The sequence below is a fragment of the Myotis nattereri genome (assembly GCF_964212035.1).
Source record: "Myotis nattereri genome assembly, chromosome: 1".
NCBI classification, from domain to species: domain Eukaryota; kingdom Metazoa; phylum Chordata; class Mammalia; order Chiroptera; family Vespertilionidae; genus Myotis; species Myotis nattereri.
In genome coordinates, this window is record NC_138075.1 from 190,464,838 (window position 1) to 190,487,682 (window position 22,845).

The window sequence follows — 22,845 nt, forward strand, 5'->3', positions numbered from 1 at the left end:
AGAGCAGGGCCGATTGGGGAGTTGGGGCGCCACCCCCTGTAATGCACAGAGCGGGGCAGATCAGGAGGTTGCAATGCCACCCCCAGTCAAGCTCAGGGTAGGGCCAATTGGGGCGCCGCCCCATGTCACACTCAAGGCAGGATCAATGGGAAGGTTGCGGCGCCACCCCCTGTCATGCACAGAGCAAGGCCGATCAGGGGGTTGGGGCGCTGCCCCCTGTCACACACAGAGCAGGGCCCATCAGGTGGGTTGGGACTCCATACCCTGTCACACACAGAGCAGGGCCGATCAGGGGGTTGGGGAGCTCCCTCCTGTCATGCACAGAATAGAGCCAATAGGGGAGTTGAGACACCGCCCCCTGTCACACACAGAGCAGGGCGGATCAGGGGGTTGGGGCACTCACCCCTGTCACACTCAGGGCAGGGCTGATGGGGAGGTTGAGGCTCCACCCCGTCACACACAGAGCAGGGCCCATGGGGGGATTGGGGCACTGCACCCTGTCACACACAGAGCCGCAGGGCAATCAGGGGTTTGGGCACTGCCCCCTGTCATGCTGCTCCAGGGGCCAGGAGGCTTCGCGACTCCGCTGATCCCAGTGCTGGGAGGCCTCATGGCTCCGCTTGACACCGGGGCAGTGAGGCCTCACTGCTCAGCTGATCCCGGTGCTGGGAGGCCGCGCTGCTCCGCTGATAACGGTGCTGGGAAGCTCCACTGATTCCGGTGTCAGGAGGCCTCGCAGCTCTGCTGATCCCGGTGCTGGGAGGCATATTACCCTTTTACTATATAGGATAGAGGCCTGGTGCATGGGTGGGGGCCAGCTGGTTTGCCCTAAATGGTGTCCCGGATCAGGGTGGGGGTCCCGCTTGGGTGCCTGGCCAGCCTGGATGAGGGGATGATGGCTTTTTGCAGCTGGTCACACCCCCTTCAGGTTGGGGGTCCCCTCTGGGGTGCATGGCTAGCCTGGATGAGGGGATGATGGCTGTTTGCAGCTGGTCATACCCCCTTCAGGTTGGGGGTCCCCACTGGTGTGCCTGGCCAGCCTGGGTCTGGGTCTGAGGGCCATTTTCAGGCTGGCAGGTGACTGAAGCTCCCTACCTCTCCTTTTTTTCTTTTTTCTTTTAATTCTGGGATTTATTTACCTTCTATGGCTGTCACTGGAGCTGAGAGCCAGCTTTAGCTCTGAGGCTTGGCTCCAGCTCTGAGACCTCAGCTGCTGAAAGCAGGTATCTGGTTTGTTTGGGTTCTATAATTGAAACACTGTTTCAACTCCAGCTCAGCCATCTGGCTGAAAGCATGGGATTTGTTTAGCTTCTATAATTGCAACATAGTTGCTTAGAGTGCAGCTCAGAGGCTGGCAGTGGCAGGTGGGGAACCTTGGCTTCCTCCATCACTGGAGCAAGCAAGCCTCCTGTTTGCTTCAGCTGCCTGGCTGCCGGCCGCCATCTTGGTTGGCAGTTAATTTGCATATTGCCCTGATTCACCAATGGGAAGCATGTCGGAGGTATGGTTAATTGCCATGTTTGTCTATTATTAGATAGGATGTTACACCTTTAAAATTTTATCATTGTGATTAAGTATCATAATTGGAATTGTTTAAATTATTTGTTTTATTTTTTGAAGAGTATAAAATTAAGTGAGAGAAAACTAAAATTGGCCCATAGTGTGAATTGATGTAACACTCCAGCATAAGTGCTCTTAGAAGTTTGATATACTTTTATGCCAATATTTTATTTTCCTACACATTTGTTCCCTAATTAAGAAAAATATTACTCTATATTGATTTATATTGAATTATTGCCTCCACAGATATATTTTGTTTACTGTGAAATATTTATGAGTTATTTACTTCCTGTAAGATATATGGCCAGCCTCAGGCATATTATCTGTATCACACTCCTTGCCCAAGACCAGGTTAGAAAAATATCAGTTAGGAGGAAAAAAAAAGTAAAGTGCTGACTGTAAGCCCAAGACACTGCAAAGAGCTTTACAAGCATTATTAAACTATTTCTTCAAAGCAACCCTATATGGGATAGTCGCAATTATTCTTTCATTTACATCAGTGACTAGTTTACCGAAACTATACATTTATGAATGGATACGTCCAGGACTGCTCCTAGTCTGCGTACAAATCCCATGATCTTAACTGGCTTGCTACACGACAGAGTCAAAAGGAGAGGACATTTTTATTACTCTATGATCAGTTTTGGAGGATCTTTTTTTAAAGGATTGGTGTCACTTTTCAGTGTGGCTGGCCACCTGTGAGGGCACAAGCGCCACTCTTGTCTTCAGCATTAAGTACCATCATTTTCTGTTGTTTATTTAAAATGGGTGAACGATGCTGCCTTTTCAATTTATTCCTTTTTTAAGAGCAGTAAACTGAAAATATTTTCTATCTAATGAAAGTATTTCATTTGTGAAATTACATTTCCTGCCTTTCATTTATCCATTAAGATCTTAGTGTTTTCTTCTCCACTTGTATGATCTCTTGTTTAAGAATTTAAGTCACCCTTTATCCACAGCCCATTGTCTTGCTTCTCTGATCTAGTATCTTTGAGAATTTCTTTCCTGGAGTTATAATCGCCTGGCTTCGGTAGGAGGAAGGTTATCTCACTTACACTGACACACTTCGTATGTATATTGATCAGCTCTGTGTAAGGCCTGGCTGAAGTAATTTCATTTGAATCTTCTTTGGGCTTAGAACGCTTCTGTTATCATATCTTAATCTTCCAAAGGACAAATCAAAATAGCCTTAAAATAAAGACCAATGAATTTTGTTTAGAAGCCTAGAAGGCCTAAACTATTTTAAACTGGGATAGTAATGATCTTGTTACAGCTCCATGCAGTTACTCACAGGCCTCCAGGTGCTGGGAACTGATGGAGATGCAGATGTGCCCTGTGCTGAACCACAGCTCACATACATTAGAATAGCCCCTATTTTTAGCACGTTTTAGTTTCTATTTCTAAATTACCTCTGAGGCTTCTGAGCATTTTCAACCTGTACTTCTGCAAGTATTTATTGATTAAGGAAAGAACATGAACTTTATACCATCTGGTGTAGAGGTGACTAGGTTATTTTAAAAGTTATTTAAAGGTCCAAATCACTTAGAAGATCTATCTCATTTCAGATATTTATAGAAAAGGTACTTTACTTTTAATTTTCTTCATAACAAATTTATGCACAGTATGCTCTGATTACTACATTTTTAGAAAATGTATTTTGTGAAAATTATGATTTAAAAATTTGCATTGCCCATTTTGTATTTATATGAATTTGTTTGAATGTAATTTGTTATTCAGTTATATTATCAATGGAAATATTAGCATGGTAATATTTTATGGATCATGAAAAATCTAAATTCCTCTGATGTAATGATAATTTATTCTATCACTTTAATTATGATATTACTAAGAGTAATATCTACAACTTTTCTCCCAAAATATTTGATCAGCCAGATACTCACCAAGGTGATTATATATATTCTCTCACTTTATTTTCATAAAACCTGTGAAGTAGGATTCTTATCTGTCAATTGAACACAAAGAGGTTAACTAAGTAACCCAAGGAAATTTATTTATGTCATCTTAAAACAAGTCAAAGAAACTATCAGTACAAAATCTGAAACAAGGTCTCAGAAAAGGTAGACATACAAATATCGAATATTACATGATTTCAGATTTTTTTATTAAACTTTGCTAAAACTATGAATCAGAATTCTAGAGATAGGTAAAATGATTTAATTTTTCAAGACTAAAATGTGTGGATTTGGTGTCATAGTGAATTGTATGAGTGTGTATGTGTATGTACTAATTTTTAAGACAAGTTCCCTATTATAATTTTTAAAATTAAGAGGACTGAGTAAAATATTATTATTTATAGAATCATTAGTGTGCTTGTTTGAGTCTTAGAACACTACCAAGTATGAAGCGAATTCTATTAGGTAACGGCCACAATATGCAGTTACTATTGCCTTCCTAAACACATTGCTACCTGAGCTTACTAACTTGTACACATGCATCTGGAAGGGTGTTTGTACCTTATTAGGAGATGACATCATCTTTTTATCACTAAAAATTGACCAGGTGCATTAGTCAAAAATCCATTATTAATTACTTTATTATTTTTGAGTTGGAACTGGGATGTTTGAAATTAACACATATATACATATTTTTTATATTAATAAACTGAGATAATTGTGATATTAACACGAGTTACAGTGAAACACTGACTATTTACACGTTGTCATTTATTATGTTTAAACTATGAAGAAGAAAAAATAATCAAAGAATCACCATCATCTCAAGAAACTGCCAGTCTAAGAAAAGAGGAAGGCGGACTTTCTTGAATAGTCAGGTAGTAGAAGTTTTAGGCTTTGCAGGCCGTACATTCTCTTTCACTACTCAACTCGGCCATGCAACTCTAAGGAAGTCACAAACAAAAAATGAATGTGGCTGGTTCCAATAACACTGCATTTGCAAAAATAAGTGCGATGTTTGATTTGGTCCATGGACCATAGTTTGCCAGCTTCTAATCTGAGTTTTTATACCAGCAGAAACAGTGGGAAAGTTAACGTATATATCAAAAATTATATGATATTAATAAATGTCTTATAATTGCACTAATAAATAAATGTAACAATAAAGAAATATGTTAAGATGTGCAAAAGAAACACTTCTCTGTGTTTTAACATTTTGTTGTACTGTAACTTCGACTTTCAATATCTCTATAATGAGAATAATTATTTGGCATATTCTTTAAATACAAATTATCAAACTGGAAATAAATGTCATATAGCCATTTCTGTTTAGTAGGATTCCATTTTAGTGATAACCAAATTGTCACATTGTAGCACAAAAATTAAAACATCATGAATGCTTAAGCCGGGCCTATGAACCAGGGTGTCATGGTTCAATTGCCAGTCAGGGCACATGCATGGCTTGTGGGCTTGATCCCCAGTGGGGGGCATGCAGGAGGCAGCTAATTAATGATTCACTCTCATCATTGATTATTGTATCTCTCTTCCCTCTCTGAAATAATTCCACTGGCATAAGAAAAAATATATATATTTTAAAAAATTAAAAAAACAAAACATTAATACTTCAGAGAAAATATATGGGACATTGCCTACTTCTTTGAAAAAAATATATTGGAATTTTATTTGGAATTACTTTTCTACCTTCTCTAGCATTATATTTTATTTTATTTTCTTCTCCTTATTTGATATAAAATAGAGTAGATACATGTCAAGGAATTAAAGTTCAAAATAGCTAGATTTTGGACAAAAGCCTAAACTTGCTGGTCCATTACTAAGCTTTTCCCACAGTTCTCTTGAAATAACTAGAAATGCTATTCATAAAATATACGTAAGGTGAATGCGTTGAAGCGCTAAATTTCTGTATTATATTCTGCCATCAGTTTATGTGGTTTCCCACAATAAAGTGCAATTTTATTAGACAGTTTACTCGTGTTTTTTTCTGGATCATTTTTTCACTATGACTATGTGAAAATTTTTAAATAATCTTGAATGTTTGATATCCAGAAAGTGAATGTATTATATATAGCTTGCTTATTTTTAACATAGCAATAGTTCTGCTAATATATAGAGATGCGTTTTTTAAATCTGAAAATGTAAATTTAAGTTGAAAGCCTTCCATAAGTGATTAAAGTCACATATGCATAACATTTTCAATAGGCTTTGATAAATAATTCCACTGGAATAAGAAATCAGTGGGTCAAATGAGAAAGACATTGTTCTCCAGCTGAAATATGTAGGGTCTATGCAAAACATGTTTTTGAGGGGCTATTTAAAATGTCTTCTGAATATAAAATTTGCCGGAATTTCGGAGGAGACATATATTTAAATGGGCTTACATATTTTTGCACTTCTATATTAATTGCATAAGCAAATGTATTAGTTCATATGTCCTTACTGAATCAGCACTTTAAGTAAAATAAAAATAACTATTTAATACAGCTCTGTATGTCTTAATTCCATAAAATGCTTCTTAATTTGAAGGGCATTGTGGAAAAAATTAATTGTATGCATAGAGGGATTTATAATTTTGAAAAGCAAAGCAGACACCTGTCTAAATACATAGTGTCTTTATGCTGTATTGAGGGAGTGGGATCTCTTCCTTATCTTGGGCTTTCTTGTTTGCTTTTCAGTTGCTGCGAATGTGGCTGTGGACGGGCTTCTTCCCTGTGCGCTGTTGCCCATCCAAGCCTAATATGGTTAGTGTTCCCTCCCTCTTTCACTCCTATGTGATGTCCCACCTACATGTATGATCGTCAGCATTCCTTTTTTTTTTTTTTCCATTTGTCTACATTTTAACAGTTAGTATGCCAGTTACACTTTAATAGAAGAATAGAATGAAATTGATTCCCAGGGGAGAATCTTAAGTGATTCCACAATAAATAATTTTAAATAAATTGTACCTATAGCCCTTCATCCCTATGTCAAGCATTTATACTTCTCTTCCAAGGCTTTTACTGTGGTCCTTATTTCACCCACGAAGTTGTAAGGGTGTAGCATCTGTTTTACATTTAACATGTCACTGCTTTTGTTATTTCATGAAGATTAAAATCATACCATACATGGAAGTAGCATGCGACTTCTGTCAAGGTGAAATCATCTTTGTCTCCCAGAACCGTGGAAAGACCATGCCATAACTGGGATCTTCTATTTTCATAATTGCCGTGGATTCATGTGGCATTGGAGAACAGACCACATGGAATTTTAAATGGTTTACTTCATACGTTTAAGCTTGAATCATTTCAGATATTAGAAGTTATTTTCTTAATTTGATACTAATGAAGTAAAAAATATGCACATTTTAAGGATTACTGTCCAAATGGGATGTCCTCAATTTGCAAATCCTAAATATATATCTGGGTTATAGCTGTAAACTGTAGGCTAGAAAGTAAGACCAGAGAACTCTATTCACAGATATATAAGGACTCCTACCCAATCGTGAACAACCTTGTAAAAAGTGAACTACACCAGCCCGACCAGCATCTCTCACTGACTGAGCACAGAACTATAAGCCAGGAGGTCATAGTTCATTTCCAGGTCAAGGCACATGCCCTGGTTGCAGGCTGATCCCCAGTATGGGGCGTGCAGAAGGCAGCCAATCAAAGATTCTCTCTCATCATTGATGTTTCTATCTCTCTATCTTCCTCTCCATTCTTCTCTGAAATCAATCAAAATATATTTTAAACAAGTGAAATACTCCAGATATTTTCATTCTAGATTAGAGTTCAAATCTCTATGCTAATGTATTGTTATTTGTAGTAAAAAATCTGCCAAGAGCAGCTGTTCTGAAGTGCATTTTAGAGAATTATAGGGTTGCCTTGTGGCTTTTTAAATTGTTACTTGTATTCTGTAGGTGTAAATTAATATTTATTGCTTGAAAAACCTGTGGTAGGAATGAGTGTGCACACATGTGTGGATGTGAGAAGTGGAGCAATGGATGCCAATAATCTGAGAACAAGCGACAGTCAACAAACACAGATTGATAAAATGTAGAAATGTGTTTCTCAACATTTTGAATTTTTTCTATTTGAAAAAAAATGAAGTTGATATGAAACTACAGATTTGTTTCAAATTATTTAATTTACTTAGGAAAGTACTTATATATTCATGATGTTTCAATGATAAATCATAAACCCCTGAAATTTGGCAATGGCTAAAGTATAACATAAATGGCTTTACACTGTCATTTTTTTTTTCTCTATGAAAATCTTATTGAGTCTGGAGAATAGTGTTATAATAGATAAATCATCACCAAAGCAGAATAGACAGAATTTATATCTTGGGGGGAAATTGACATCCAGACCTACCTTGAACAAAACCTTAAAGATATCTTAATGAGAGAATGAACATTTATGAAGCCATGATTTAGAAAGTATTGGCAAAAACCAACTTTAGCTGGATTTCAAATGCTTGATTTAAAAAAAAAATAGTATCGTTTTCTACTGTGTTATTGATCTCAGGGAGTTTATAAAGAGGAAAGGGAGGGAGGCAGAATTCTGCCTTCACAAAGAACACACCGGGAAACCTAAGACCAAATCATTTTCCTAATATCTTTTTTCAAATAATGTTAGTAATTGTAGAGGCAGTGAGCCCATGTGTGTGTGTGTGTGTGTGTGTGTGTGTGTGTGTGTGTGTGTGTGTGAGAGAGAGAGAGAGAGAGAGAGAGAGAGAGAGAGAGAGAGAGAGATTGCATAAAAAAAAAGTGGGAGGGGGAGAAATGTTTTATCCATAAATGTGCTTAGGTACCCAGTAAAATGCTAGCAGTTTTTTTGGAAAAATATATGGAAGTCAGAATTTTTAATGCATTTTAATAAAGCAAAATAAACTAAAGCAAAAGAAAAGTTTAATTGAGATTATATAAATTAGACAGTAAGAAAGTTATCCAAAATTATTACCAGGGAAAAATGAAAGCAAAAAATGCTTTTATTGCTGTGCTTTATAACTTAAAGTCACTATGAGGTTTTAGTTAAAGATATTTTGCTTAATCTGAAGGCTTTAATCTGATGCCTTTTGGTAGGAAACAACCTTAGAAAGTGGAAATTAAGGCTGAGAATAATAATTTTTCTTGTAGAGTCAGCAAAATATTGAGGAGTCGACCTTACATCTTGTCACCTAATTTTGTATGTGAAATCATAGCAGCATTTGTCAATTAACACATAATAATCCCCAAGGATCATTCTATCATTGTCATTTGTGAGTCGATATATTTACATTTATAAAGCAGAGCTTGTTAGATATTTTGAATTTTTGGAATCTTTTGTCTTTTATTTTTTGAAAGACTATTCATGAATATTTGGTTGGTTAGTATGACCTTAATATAATGCAATGCATATACTACATGAAAATTGCCTATGGTAAATATACTGGCTTTTAGAGGTACCTTGATATGCCTTCTGGAAATTTCAGGGTCTGAAAAGCATAATTTTACAACCATTGATATGGATCTTTAGTTGTACAATGCAGCTTTGCTCCGTTATTTTTCAAATGTATGATGTGCCATTTATAAGATGAAACTGGTAATTATATGATGCCACCTTTGATCTAAAATTACTTTTCATTATTCTGATTTCCCACTTTGTTGTGCAATCTATACAAATACACATAATGGTGATATTTCAAATATTTTCCAGCTTTGACTGAAATCTACCCAGTGATGGAAAATATTTTTATGATATTTCTGAAGAAACACATATGCCAAGATTTTTGGCACCCTATCTTTAAAACTGCCTACATTTTAGCAGAGGTATTTTTTATTAGTCATCTTTGACTTTATGCCATCACAACTGGCTTGATACTAAACATTGTTTCAATACTTAAAAAATCTATATTGTTTTGTTTTGTGGGGTTTTTTAGTACTCACCTGAGGATATTTTTCCATTGATTTTTAGAGAGTGGAAGAGAGAGGGAAAGACAGAGAGAAATATCGATGTGAGAGAAACACATCAATTGGTTTCCTCCTGCACGAGCCCTGACCAGGGCCCAGGTAGAAACCTGCAACTGAGGTGCATGCCCTTGACCGGAATCAACCCTGACCCTTTGGTCCACAGGCCGACGCTCTATTCACTGACCCAAACCAACTAGGGCTTCAATTCATTGTTTTTAATGTAAATAAGATTTTAATGTGTGTAATTTCAAATATAACATTATAAATAACATAATTTATCTTTTGATATTCATTTGCGATTATGATTATAGAATGAAATATATATTTATAACATAATTACTATGTCATTCTGAAATATACCATGGTCCCAAAGTAGTTTTAACTTTAATTAATTTATTTTATTTTATTTTTATTTTTTCCATCACCATTTATCCCCCCTCTGCCCTCTTCCACCCCACAATCACCACAATGTTGTCCATGTCCATGAGTTCTCTCTCTTTTTTATTTTCTTTTTTGCTCAGTATGCTCACCATCCCACCTGAGCCATCTGCCTGTTTTCCATCTATGAGTCTGTCTCTGTTTTGCTTGGAAGTTCAGTTTGTTCATTAAATTCACATAGTGAAATCATATGGTACTTGACTTTCTCTGACTGGCTTATTTCACTCAGCATAATGTTCTCCAGGTCCATCCATGCTGTTGCAAAGAGTAAATGTTTTTCCTTCTTACAGCGGAGTAGTCTTCCATTGTGTCAGACTAGTTTCTTCATTTATAAGTTTTTATGTTTTCCAGTGTTTTCATATCACTTACTACTTCTGAGAAACTTAAGTGGTGAAGGAAGTAGAGTTTGCTATTCTAAAAGTAAAAATATTACATTCTTAATTTGTTTATTTACCTTGTTTGTGATTTTAGACAATCACTTTATTTTTTTTTTTAGAATTTTAAAAATATCTTTAATCAGAGACACAGAGATAAACTGTATCTTCTCTTATAATTCAGAGATTGCAAACAGAAACAAATTTTACTGACAAAAAAGTATCCTGAATACATTGAAACATTAATCATATTTCTTCCTCTATGTTAACTGAACTTACCTTGAAATTTGAAGTAAGCCAACTTTTTTATTTCCACATACACTTAACACAGATTATTTTCTTTATTTTCATAAAATTTCTGCTGAAGAATGATGTGGAAGGACTATTTTATTTTATAAAATTAAGAAAAAGGCATAAAGAATGACATCATCCCTTTGTAATAATTCTAGACCCTATTTAAAGTGCTCATAGCAGGCAGATGTGAGGTTAACCTATTATATATAGGATATATTAAATTTCAATTGAAGGCTTGCTGTGCAAATTGCTCCAAAATTCTTTTTCTGGGGAATCTCAGACAATAAGAGATATTAAGTGGACCTACTGTATTTAAGATAGCCAATAGTCACATTTTGCAATAATTTAAAAATTAATAGAAATTGTCTACTCTAGTATTAAGACAAAATTACTGAAAACAGGGGGATTCAGTCCACAGATATCATACTTTATCAATGTGTCTTTATATTAAATTTCTAAGTCAACTAAATTCTAACTCAATATTTAAAAGTCTATGATTCATCTTTGAATTTATTGAAGTATTTAAAATTGTTCAAGTCTTCCTATTATTGCTAATTCTAAAAGGATTTGAATAGTTCACTAATGAACAATTGAAAAATTCATATGTACTGCACTATTTTGGAAGGTGTTATTTCTAATGTGTTCTTTTCTTTGTCTTTTAGGATATAAAAATAAAAAGGACATTTAAGAAATAAGATAAGAAATAAGTTAGCTTCTCACATTGTCATTCATCATTGAGTAGTTAGTGTCCTTGATAGAATCTATGATGGGAACCTAGTAATCTGTGTTCTCATTTATGCGGTATAATTACTACTGCAATCCCACAATCAAGAAATTTATGTTTCAACATGAGTACATTTTCTTTGATACATATATTAGAGAATTTTTAGTAAACAATAATAGATCAGTTGCATTTTTTGTAACTTACATCTGTAAGGAACTCAGAATCCCAGCACTTGTGTATACAAATGAGAACTATATGAATGAGGGTCTTAAGATCCTGCTAGTAAGGCAGCCTAAATATCAGATGTCCAATTTTACTGCATTTTCACTGACATTCTTATTAAAGAATGTGGTCCTGTAAAACAAAACAATCTATTTCCAGTATTTATTAGGTATATTAATAAGCTAATGTTTTATACGCTTCTTTATTTTATGAGGCTGAGTTAGCTGAGTTTTAATTAAAACTACCTTGGTTCAGTTGGAGAGAATCTTGAAGTGAAAAAAGTTAAACTATTTCCCAAAAAGTTGTAACTTCTTGTTTTCAAGATTCCAGCAATAAATTCTTACATACAACATTGTGCAGTGGTTGAAGTCATTATGTCAGAATAAGGGAGGGTACATATATGGAGAAATGTGTTTTTTAAAAGAGGCTAAGGTTACAAGCAGTTTTTATTTTCCATAAACAAAATATATGTGATCTAATGTTTACTGCAATGTGTTGCCTTTTGAATATTTTTTGTATTAAAGTATAAGGAAAGTATTCCTTAATAAATCTGGAAAATAGAGGAGCAATACATAGCTGAGTGTCCATATCTGATCTAGTAAATGCTTATGTTCACTCTTTTAAAAAAATCAAAATGCAAAACCCCTCATCCCACTGTTCCAGCCCTCCCAACCTTTTTTAGAATTAAGGTGAAAGAGTGTATATCCAGTTTTTATTTTTGTAGGCTAGGAATGGGAACATATGATTCTGTGGAAGCTGTAATTGAGCAAGAATCTACACTCTTCTCAGGCTGTTTCATTCACTCATCTGTCCTCACTGGCCATAAGGATGACATTTAGTAAATCACTAATTCTGTGTATCACTTTGTGCTCTGGTCCGCTTGGCATTTATACTTCAAATTTATTATCAAATCTTTAATTTGCACCTAAGAACCAAATTACTCATTAGAATATTTGTCTCTACATAAATATTATTATTTACTATATAGTGGACATTTCAAATATCCAAATTTAGGATGTTATGGCCGGGGCCTAGATTTTAAGATCAGCATTAATATCATCAAGGATGTGGTATTCAAATTCTTAGGACAGGTGTGAGAGAAAGTAGGTTGATTTCTAAATTACCTATAAAGGCATTGCTATATTTATATATTAAGCATCTCTCTAGCACTTCTTAGTACATATTAATAAATATTAATTATACCTACCTTTTATATGATTTCTCACACTCATCTCTACTACTAAAAATAAAACACCATTGTTTTCTAGAAGAAAAGTATAAATGACTAGAAGATGATTTTTCTAATTACAACACTACAGATATTTTTAGTACAATGATATAAAGCTTATTAAAATTGTGATAGGAAGCAACATGAAGAAACTGTTTATTTTCCTTTAAAAAATGGTTCTAGAATGTAGGAGGTGTGATTTATGCACAGGATGGCGTGTTTATTGATTGTCTGTCTGATTGTTTAAAATTATACATCTGGATCAGGAACAGAAGATGATACTGAATGAACAAGCTTCCCTCAAGGCCTTGTTAGTGAGTCTGATCCCCTCCGTGAGTGCCAGCCTTTGCCAGCTGCACTTTTACTTGTTGATCTTGATGCAACTTGTTTAAATGATGCTTTGGGGGGAGGTTCCAAAACTTAATTCATATGTTAATGTGACATGCAGCCATATATGTTATAGAGCTCCAGAGATGTCCATAGTCAAAAATAACTGTGTTGCCCTCTGACTCTCATCCCAGGTATTAAAATGTCAACTTCTCCTTATCAAGGTATTCCCAAATCACTTTTTTTATGAGATCCAAAGGTTTATTTTCATTTTTATATGAAGAATGTGCATGTGATTTAAGTATCTATAAGGCTTATTTAATGACAAAAACTATTTGAGGAAACAAGTTTGAAAGCTTAATTTTTTTTGAAGGCAGGAAAGTTGAAGATGAAATGGATGTTTGCTTTCTTTTTTTGTTAAATTTATTGTGGTGCCCTTAGTTAATAAGATTATCTAGGTTTCAAGTGCACAAATCTATGATTCATCTGTATATTGCATTGTGTGCTTACCACTCAAAGTCAAATCTTCTGTCACCATATACTTGATCTCCTTTACCCTTTCGTACCCCAAACCCTCTTCCTTCTAGCAGTTACCATACTGTTGACTATGCTTATGAGTTTTTGCTTGTTTTTCTTATTTGTCCATTTGTTGCTTTCAGTTTAATATCCCACCGATGGGTGATATGATTCTTAACTTTTTCTTTTACTTAGCATGTTAGTCTCAAGATCCATCCATGTTGTCTCAAATGGCAGTATTTCATCTTTTCTTATGGCTGAGTAGTATTCCATTAATTTCAGGAAAAGAAATGAAAAAAAAACCCTATTTGCAATTGCAACAGAAAGAGTAAAATACTTAGGAATAAACTTAACAAAGGATGTGAAGGACCTATATACTGAAAACTATAAAGCATTAATAAACAAGATTGAGAAAGACTCAATGAAATGAAACTATATTTCATTTTTATGGATTGAAAAAATCAACATCAAAATGTCCATTTTACTATAAAAAAATAAAGATTTAATGCAGTCAAATTAATCTATCAAAAACCCAATGACATTTTTAAATAAATTGAAGAAAAAATAATCAGATATTTGTTTTCTAATGTAAACTGCAGGAACTTGTATAATTTTTAAGACTCTTTAAAATCATCTTTAGAAAAAATGTTGTCAATGTTATTTAAATAACATAAATCTTAGGATGATTTCACACCATTGTATTTAGAGCATTGGTAAAATTAAAGATATCATTAACTTCACTGTAGAGGCATATACATAAAGATTGAAAGAATAACATCTATGAAACTATGAACAGTATTTTAGAATAATTTAAATGTCAACTTGAGTAGATAAAATATAATTGCAATATAATTTTATTTTTTTCTTCTCTTCATTTCACTGTGGTGAGATATTTCAAGATGTCTGAAGGGTTCTTGAATGATAAATGCACATAAGTGTTATGAATAAAACTTGAAATGCCACTAGATTCAGATTGTGTATTGTTCCTCACCCAAGAACACTATATATGTTAAATATATTACTTTAAGTTTATTCAAATTGTATTAGCTGTACTTTACTAATAAATTGGCAGTTCCTTAAGATGATAAAATGAAGATATTTTTTTCCAAAATTGGCACAAAGATGTGGTGTCTTATCTATTTTATGTTATCTATCTATATATTTACACACATATATATATTTACACACATATATATATTTACACACATATATATATACATATATATATACACACACACACACACACACATTATATTCACTAAGAAATAATATAGAATGAAATAGGTTTTATTTTTATACCAATAAAATATATAGACTTATTAAACATCCTTGAATGTGTACCAAGAACCAATCCTCATTAGTACATGTCAACTGAACATTTCATTTAGATCACTTAGTAATTTTAAACCAGTTTTGTAATGAAAATATTTTGTCAATATATTACTTTGGCTATATTTTCTTTATACAGAAATAAATGAAAATTTTGTATTGAATAAACTCAATTTTGTTATGAGAGCATATAAAAGTAAATTCATAGCCTTGGAGCTTCACTAAAATCATTTAAATATTTTCATTTTAGTCAGTTATTTTAATATTTTTTTAAATATATTTTATTGATTTTTTACAGAGAGGAAGAGAGAGAGACAGAGAGTCAGAAACATCGATGAGAGAGAAACATCGATCAGCTGCCTCCTGCACACCTCCCACTGGGGATGTGCCCGCAACCAAGGCACATGCCCTCGACTGGAATCGAACCTGGGACCCCTCAGTCCGCAGGCCGACGCTCCATCCACTGAGCCAAACCAGTTTCGGCCAGTTATTTTAATATTATATGGTTAATTATATAATATTAAATCTATTGAGTTTGAATGCCAATGAATATATCTATAAAATAAATCTATTATAAATAAGAGCATAACTTTCAAAAGAATTCAACCAGAGGTACTAGATGGTATTAATTAAATTGATGGAAATAGACGGGTTGACAGGAGAGAACCCTAGAAGTTCATGCAGAGGACCTACTGGTATAAATGAAGGAACAAAAACATCAAAAAGTAGTTAGGGATTTCAGTCAATCGTGAATGCTTAAAATCTAAGGAAAAGTCATTGGATTTAGATGTGAATATGTCGTTAGTGAAACTTTGAAGGATAGATTTTTGTAGGTACTAGAAGCAGGTCAAAAGAACTCAAACTAGGGAGTAGATGAGAAAACACACACACACACACACACACACACAGAGGAGAGATTAAGATTTGGAGGGTGGAGCTGAGAGAGCATGCAGATTGTGGTCAATTTGATACTGATCTGAGGGGATGTGAGTGGAAAAGAGCTAGTGCAGCAACTAATGATTCCAAAAGAAGAGAAAAAATAAAATGATAGAGTAAGGGGTTGAGGGTGGGAGACTAATGAATCAGACACATTTTGAGCTATTCATCCTGAAAAGAGTAGTCAGTGACTTCTGAGCTGGCAAAAGAAAGAAAGAAGAGGAAGGAAGGAAGGAAAAAAGGAAGGATGGAGGGGCAGGAGGGAGGGAGGAAGGGAGGGAAGGAAGGAAGGAAGGAAGGAAGGAAGGAAGGAAGGAAGGAAGGAAGGAAGGAAGGAAGGAAGGAAGGAAGGAAGGAAGGGAGGGAGGAAGGAAAGAAAAGAAAGAGGAATAGAAACATGTCTGCTGTTAGGTGTATGTTAAAGAGAAGTTAAAATATGAGTTGGATAGATTCAGACTTCTCAGTAAAATATGACAAAGAGTGAGAGGGCTATTGGCTAGAGCAGTGGTTGGCAAACTGCGGCTCGCGAGCCACATGCAGCTGTTTGGACCCTTGAGCGTGGCTCTTCCACAAAATACCACGTACAGGCGCGCATGTCAGTGCGATTGAAACTTCGTGGCCCATGAGCAGAAGTTGGTATTTTATGGAAAAGCCACACTCAAGGGGCCAAAGAGCCGCATGTGGCTCGCGAGCTGCAGTTTGCCTACCACTGGGCTAGAGTAATGTGACCAAAAAGAGTACTGGTGTTATTTCATACTACTAGTGTGAAAATCAGTTAGGGTTGCAATCATTTCAACTGTGTTCATGCTTCCGGCTTGATGTGATTCACCTGTTGGAGATGGGCTAATTGTAGCTTACTCTGTTCCAGGCGGTGTGGGTACAGCAAGGCAAAACAGGACCCAGAAGAGGAAAAGATGCATTTTCATAATGGGCACAGTAAGCGAATTGTAAAACTCAGAAGTACACAATGTCAGGGACAGATTATTATTATGGTGTGTTGTTGTTTTGCAGACAAGATTTCTATTAACGGACCAAAATATTGGTTTAAAATGTTTTTTGTTACATTTCTGTGTAAAGCATATAAGCGTAGGGCACTGAGACTGATTCTAGGCAACAGAGAGATCGTTCGATCAATTATTTACAGCATTCTTTGATTAGACTCATTAAAGTAGAAACCCTTTGATTAATATCTAGGCCAATTCTAAATGTTAGCAATACATTCAATAGAAATCTGTTTTTAAATCGCACCATCAGATTACAGATATGAAAATTCTCAGTATTTTTTTGCAGCATTATAACAGGACTTCCCCTGAGCAGATCCTGTAGCAGCAACCTTGGTTCCAATGACTTGAATAACTCTATATTTTTAAGAAATGCAAAAATCAAGTTTTAACAATGAGCTTTAAGAATTAGTAAATAGTTTGTAATTAATGGTATTTTAATATGTTCCTTTTGTCATTAACATTGCAGCATGAGTTGTTTCATCAAGTAAATGACAAAAAAGGGTTTCTTTTATTTTTGTCACTATTCTAGGACCATAAAAGACAGTCATTAAAGCCATACGTCATGCTGTAAAGCATTGAGTCCATTTTCATAATATCGCTATTTAATGTTACTTATCCTCAAAAAACAAACAAACAAAAAACACTGTGAGGCTGATGTTGGTAGCTTTTAAATAGGATGAAACAGGCTCATGGAACATAGCAGTCTATGCAGTAACACAGGTAGAGTGAGAAGTAGAGCATCTCTTTTTCTTTTGACTTCTCTGTAAGTCATATTGGACAAAAGCACCTGAAAATGTATTTTACATTATTTTTTAAACCAAAATCAATCATCTCTGATGATAATTTAAGTGTGACGCAGACTAACAAACCAACAAATAAACCACTGACATTTCATTGTCCCCTTTAGTAAACGAAACTGTTTGTTTGTCTCAGAGGCTAGCTCTGTAAAACATTGGTGTTGAAAGATGTATTTACTCATATACATCGCCCTGTACACATTTCTTGTACATGCCAACTATTCAGATTTCAAAATTATAAAAGGGACATAGCTGAACAAATGATTCCTATAATTCAGGAGAAGCTCTGTTCTTATAGCTCATACACTTAAGGATTAGGGATTTAAGCCACAGTTGCATGTTAATAACATTTATCATTTCACTCATCCAGCACAAGCACTTGTATCTTAATGCCCATTTATTTTCACAGTTAAACTGCCAGGAGTAAGAACTTATATCGATCCGCATACCTATGAGGATCCCAATCAAGCTGTCCATGAATTTGCCAAGGAGATAGAAGCTTCATGCATCACAATTGAAAGAGTTATTGGAGCAGGTATCACAGTGTGTTTAAGTCAGATTTTTTACTTGTGTTTAATGATAAGATTTAACGATAGAATGTAATGTGTCATTGTCCTGATCTAATACAGAATTTTTGTGTGTTTTTTTTATTTTAAATATGTTTTCATTGACTTTAGAGAGAGAGGAAGAGAGAGGTAAAGAGAGATAGAAACAAGAATGAGAGAGAAACATCAACATAGATTGGCTGCCTCCTTCACGCCCCCTGCTGGTCATGTGCCCTGACCAGGAATGGAACTAGAGACCTCTTGGTGAATGGGTGGATGCTCAACCACTGAACCACACTGGCCAGGCTAACACAAAATGTTTTTGATCTTTTGTAACTGACTCACTTTCAAAGTGGTATATAATGAATCATATTTTAATGCTACCTTCTGTGTAGCTCACACTTCAACCAGCAAGTGTCTAGTTTATGAAATAAAAAAAATAAACCAGCAATATATTCAAACATAGTGTTTCACCATCTACTGTTTATTTTAATACATATACATATATAATTTGTAATGCTGAAATTATTTACATATTTCAAGCACCCAGTTATTCTATTTATGAACATTTCTTCCTTACAATTGTTTTCTTTATTTTTTTCCTAAGAAAAGATTTGTCCGCTATAATCTTTTTTCCCTTTCTCTTCTCATTAATGGCACTACTAGAATAGAAAACAAAACAAAACAAAAAATGGAAGAAGGAAATTATTTAAGTCAGTTGCATTTAATTGTGTTGTAACATTTCCATTAAGGGTTTTGTTGGTGAGATGGATGAAGCTAATAACCCCCATAGTGTGTTATGATCACTTATAGATGATTGTTCCCAGTGTACCATTTATTTCTATTAGCGTAGGTAACTAAGTTTGGACTCCTTTGTTAACTCTGTTTCATCTATACCTTGATATTCTGAGTGCTTTATATTATTATTAGATTGAGGATTTCAAATGATTTTGTATACTTTTTCTATCTTTGTCACAAGGTGAATTTGGTGAAGTTTGTAGTGGACGTTTGAAACTTCCAGGAAAAAGAGAATTACCTGTGGCGATCAAAACCCTTAAAGTAGGCTATACTGAAAAGCAACGTAGAGATTTCCTGGGTGAAGCAAGTATCATGGGGCAGTTTGATCATCCTAACATCATTCACTTAGAAGGTGTAGTGACCAAAAGTAAGTTCAACCACAAATTATGCATGCATGTGTGTACATATCATGAATATCTGGGTTTCTATTAGCTTATTATTAATTTCAGAGTTGAGCCATAGTAATATTATTAATAATTCCTCTAATATAAGTAATCATTGTCCTGTATTTTAGTAGATTCAGGTCAAAGCTGATCGTCAATGAATCTGAATTTCTACTTATGTTTTCAATACATATGTATTAACTCATTTACTATTAATTCAGCACCAGAGAAAATGTATCCAGATAAAAGAAGCAGTAAAAGTACCTTTTTTTTCCCTCCTGGCTCTTTCACTTTTTATTCTAATGAAATATTAGCTTCAAAGTTTTTATTGAGGCATTGAAGTTTAACATTTAATAGAATTACTATAACCATAGGTGCCCTGCTTTTTTCAGAACCTTTTAAGTAGGTTTTACAGCCAGATGTGTTTTTTTTATTCAATCTTTTTTTTCATTGGGGTATTTTAATAGTTCTAGGGAAAGCAACAGTCTCAGAAGATGGTGAAAGTTCCTTAAGACTAATTATTTTGTTAAAGCAAATCAGATTTGTACTAAGAAATATTTAGAAATTTCACATCTCTTTTAAATTTGTACGAGTGTCTTGTAAATGTAGTTTTGTGGTGAACTTCCCAATATAAAGATTTCAAATAATTTTTAGTCACCCAATAAAGTATTTATATGGCACATAACTGAGGCCTTTAAGTTCTTTTAACCTATTTTTAGTTTGCCAATTGTATTCTCATTCCTTTCTTTATCATTCATGCCCTACATATCACTTACTAAATCATCTAAAATTGTGGCAAAGAACATCTTTTAGACTTTCTTTCAAGCATTTGTTCAATTTCCAGTTTCTATTAATCAAGTTTAAATTACATATGTCAAATATGCACACAAGCCATGTGTATTTAATAAATGTTTTTAACTGACAAATTTTAATTAATAAGATATCCATTTACTCCATGTAGCTTTTTAAAAATGAAAAACTAAACAACACAAATTTTTATATAACAAGTTTATACCAAAATCATAATTCAGTCATAATAGTTCACAGATAAGAATGCAAAAGTCTTCTCACCAGTTTGAGCAAAAGACCATAGCAGAAGTATCATGGAGATGATTGGTTGAACTTTTTTAAAAAAAAATTAAATTGTATTATTTTTAAAATTATTTTACATTTTATTGGAGTGACCATTAGTCAACATGAACATCTAGGTTACATGTGTGGATTACTAATTTACAAAGTCTGTATATAGGACCATGTGCCCACCAACCAAAGTCAAATCTTCTCCTGTCACTTCATATAGGACCCTTTTCTTCCCCTACTCCCCTTCCTCTGGCAACCACCACACTGCTGTTTGTGTACATAAGTTTCAGTTTTATATTCCACATATGAGTTAAATCATATAGTTCTTAGCTTTCTCTGTTTGACTTATTTCACTTCACATAATGTTCTCAAGGTCCACCCATGTTGTTATAAATGATGCTATTTCATCCTTTCTTATGGCCGTGTAGTGCTCCATTGTGTATATATACCACATCTTCTTTAACCAGTCCTCTGTAGTAGGGAACTTTGGCTGTCTCCAACTCTTGGCCACCGTGAATAATGCTGCAGTGAACATAGGGGTTCATATACCTTTGCATATAAATAATTTTGAGTTTTTCAAGTATATACTCAGGAGTGGGATTGTTGGGTCATATGGTAGCTCTATTTTTAATTTTTTGAGGAATTGTCAGACTGATTTCCATAGAGGTTGTACCAGTCTACATTCCCACTAGCAGTGAATGAGGGTTCCCTTTTTTCAAGAACCTCTCCAACACTTGCTGTTGCTTGTCTTATTGATAATGGCCACTCTAACTGGTGTAAGGTGGTATCTCATTGTAGTTTTTATTTGTATTTCCCTGATTGCCAGTGAGATTGAACATCTTTTCATATATCTATTGGCTGTTTGTATGTCTTCTTGGGAGAGGTGAATTTTCAGGTCTTCTGCCCACTTTTTGATTGAGTTGTTTATTTGTTTGGTGTTGAGTATTATGAGCTCTTTATATATTTTGGAGATTAAACCTTTGTCAGAGCTACTGTTTGCAAATATCATCTCCCACCTGGTTGACTGCTGGTTTGTTTTGTTGTCCATTTCTTTTGCTGTGCAGAAGCTCTTCATTTATTTTTGCCTTTACCTCCCTTGCCTTTGGGGTCAAGTCTATAAAATGTTCTCTACCAGCCAGGTCCATAAGTTTGGCACCTATATTTTTTTTCTATGTAACTTATAGTTTTGGGTCTTATGTTTAAGTCTTTGATCCATTTTGAATTAATTTTTGTACATGGGAACAAACTGAAATCCAGTTTTATTTCTTTGCATGTGGCTTTTCAGTTTCCTAGCATCACTCATTGAAGAGACTATCTTTACTCCAAAGTGCATTTCTGGCTCCTTTTTGAAAATTATCTGTCTATATACATGTGGTTTTATAGCTAGGCTCTCTATTCTGTTCCACTGATCTATGTATCTATTTCTCTGCCAGTACCATGCTGTTTTGATTTTTGTAGCTCTGTAGTATATTTTGAGGTCAGGTAGCATGATACTTTCAGCATTGTTCTTTTCTTTCAGAATTGCTTTGGCTATTCCGGGTCTTTTGTGGTTCCATACAAATCCGATAATTTCTCATTCTACTTCTTTAAAAAATGACATTGGGATTTTGACAGGGATTGCATTAAATCTGGATATTGCTTTGAGTAAAATGGCCATTTTAATTATGTTGATTCTTCCAATCCATGAGCAAGATATATATTTTTTTTTCCATTTTGTTGTGTCTTTTTCAATCTCTTAATAAAGTTTTGTAATTTTCAGTATATAGTTCTTTCACATTCTTTGTTAAGTTTATTTCTAGGTATTTTATTCTTTTGATTGAACTTTTGAATAATCCTGTATTGCTATGAGAATGTTTGACCCCATGTCTCTAGGAAACACACATCTCCAGTAAGAATGCCCATAGAATGTAGCATAGGAATAAAATAACATGCAAGACATGTGCTTTTCTTCAAAACTTAGATGTTTCCTCCTCTGTTGAGTACTCACCCATACATCATTACCTCCTTGACAGCAACTCGGAGAGTGTATTGCTGGAACAAGAAGAGCATCCTGAGGTCTTATAGAAGCAAACAAGTTGCTAAAGAAAGGTGGGGGGTGGTGTAGGGTCAATAGAGAGGCAGATGGGGTAAAGTACTATTACTTTTGAAAAAATAAAATAAAAGATATTTTATGAGCTTATACAGTGTGAATGAAATATGAAATAAACAACAGGTTTACAGGTACAATAAAATGAAACTATATTTTGAATTTCACTATACTAGTAGTTCATCTGATAGATTATATTCTATCAAGGGTAGAATCTTGAAAGGATATCAGTGATAGCATAGAGTGCTAGATACCATAGGAACAAGAATCATAGTAATAACTGAGTAATGCTATTTCCTATTCAGAAATGGTCTTTTCTAATATAAAATAGTGTTCTTAAGGATAGTCAC

At 34.6% G+C, this 22,845-nt stretch overlaps 1 protein-coding gene across 4 annotated transcripts in view; it reads left to right on the top strand.

Moving 5' to 3' along the window:
- EPHA5 (EPH receptor A5) overlaps positions 1 to 22,845 on the top strand; it is a gene marked incomplete at its 5' end in the record, with an annotated part of 343,025 nt that overhangs the window by 270,541 nt on the left and 49,639 nt on the right. For 2 of the 4 annotated variants that reach the window (XM_081110179.1, XM_081110181.1), the window contains 4 exons: positions 6,164 to 6,229; positions 16,671 to 16,738; positions 18,013 to 18,138; positions 19,128 to 19,313. In XM_081110179.1, the coding sequence (XP_080966305.1) occupies positions 6,164 to 6,229; positions 16,671 to 16,738; positions 18,013 to 18,138; positions 19,128 to 19,313 (446 nt within the window). The remainder of the gene's footprint in view (positions 1 to 6,163; positions 6,230 to 16,670; positions 16,739 to 18,012; positions 18,139 to 19,127; positions 19,314 to 22,845) is intronic. The other 2 variants (XM_081110180.1, XM_081110182.1) reach the window with 1 other exon arrangement.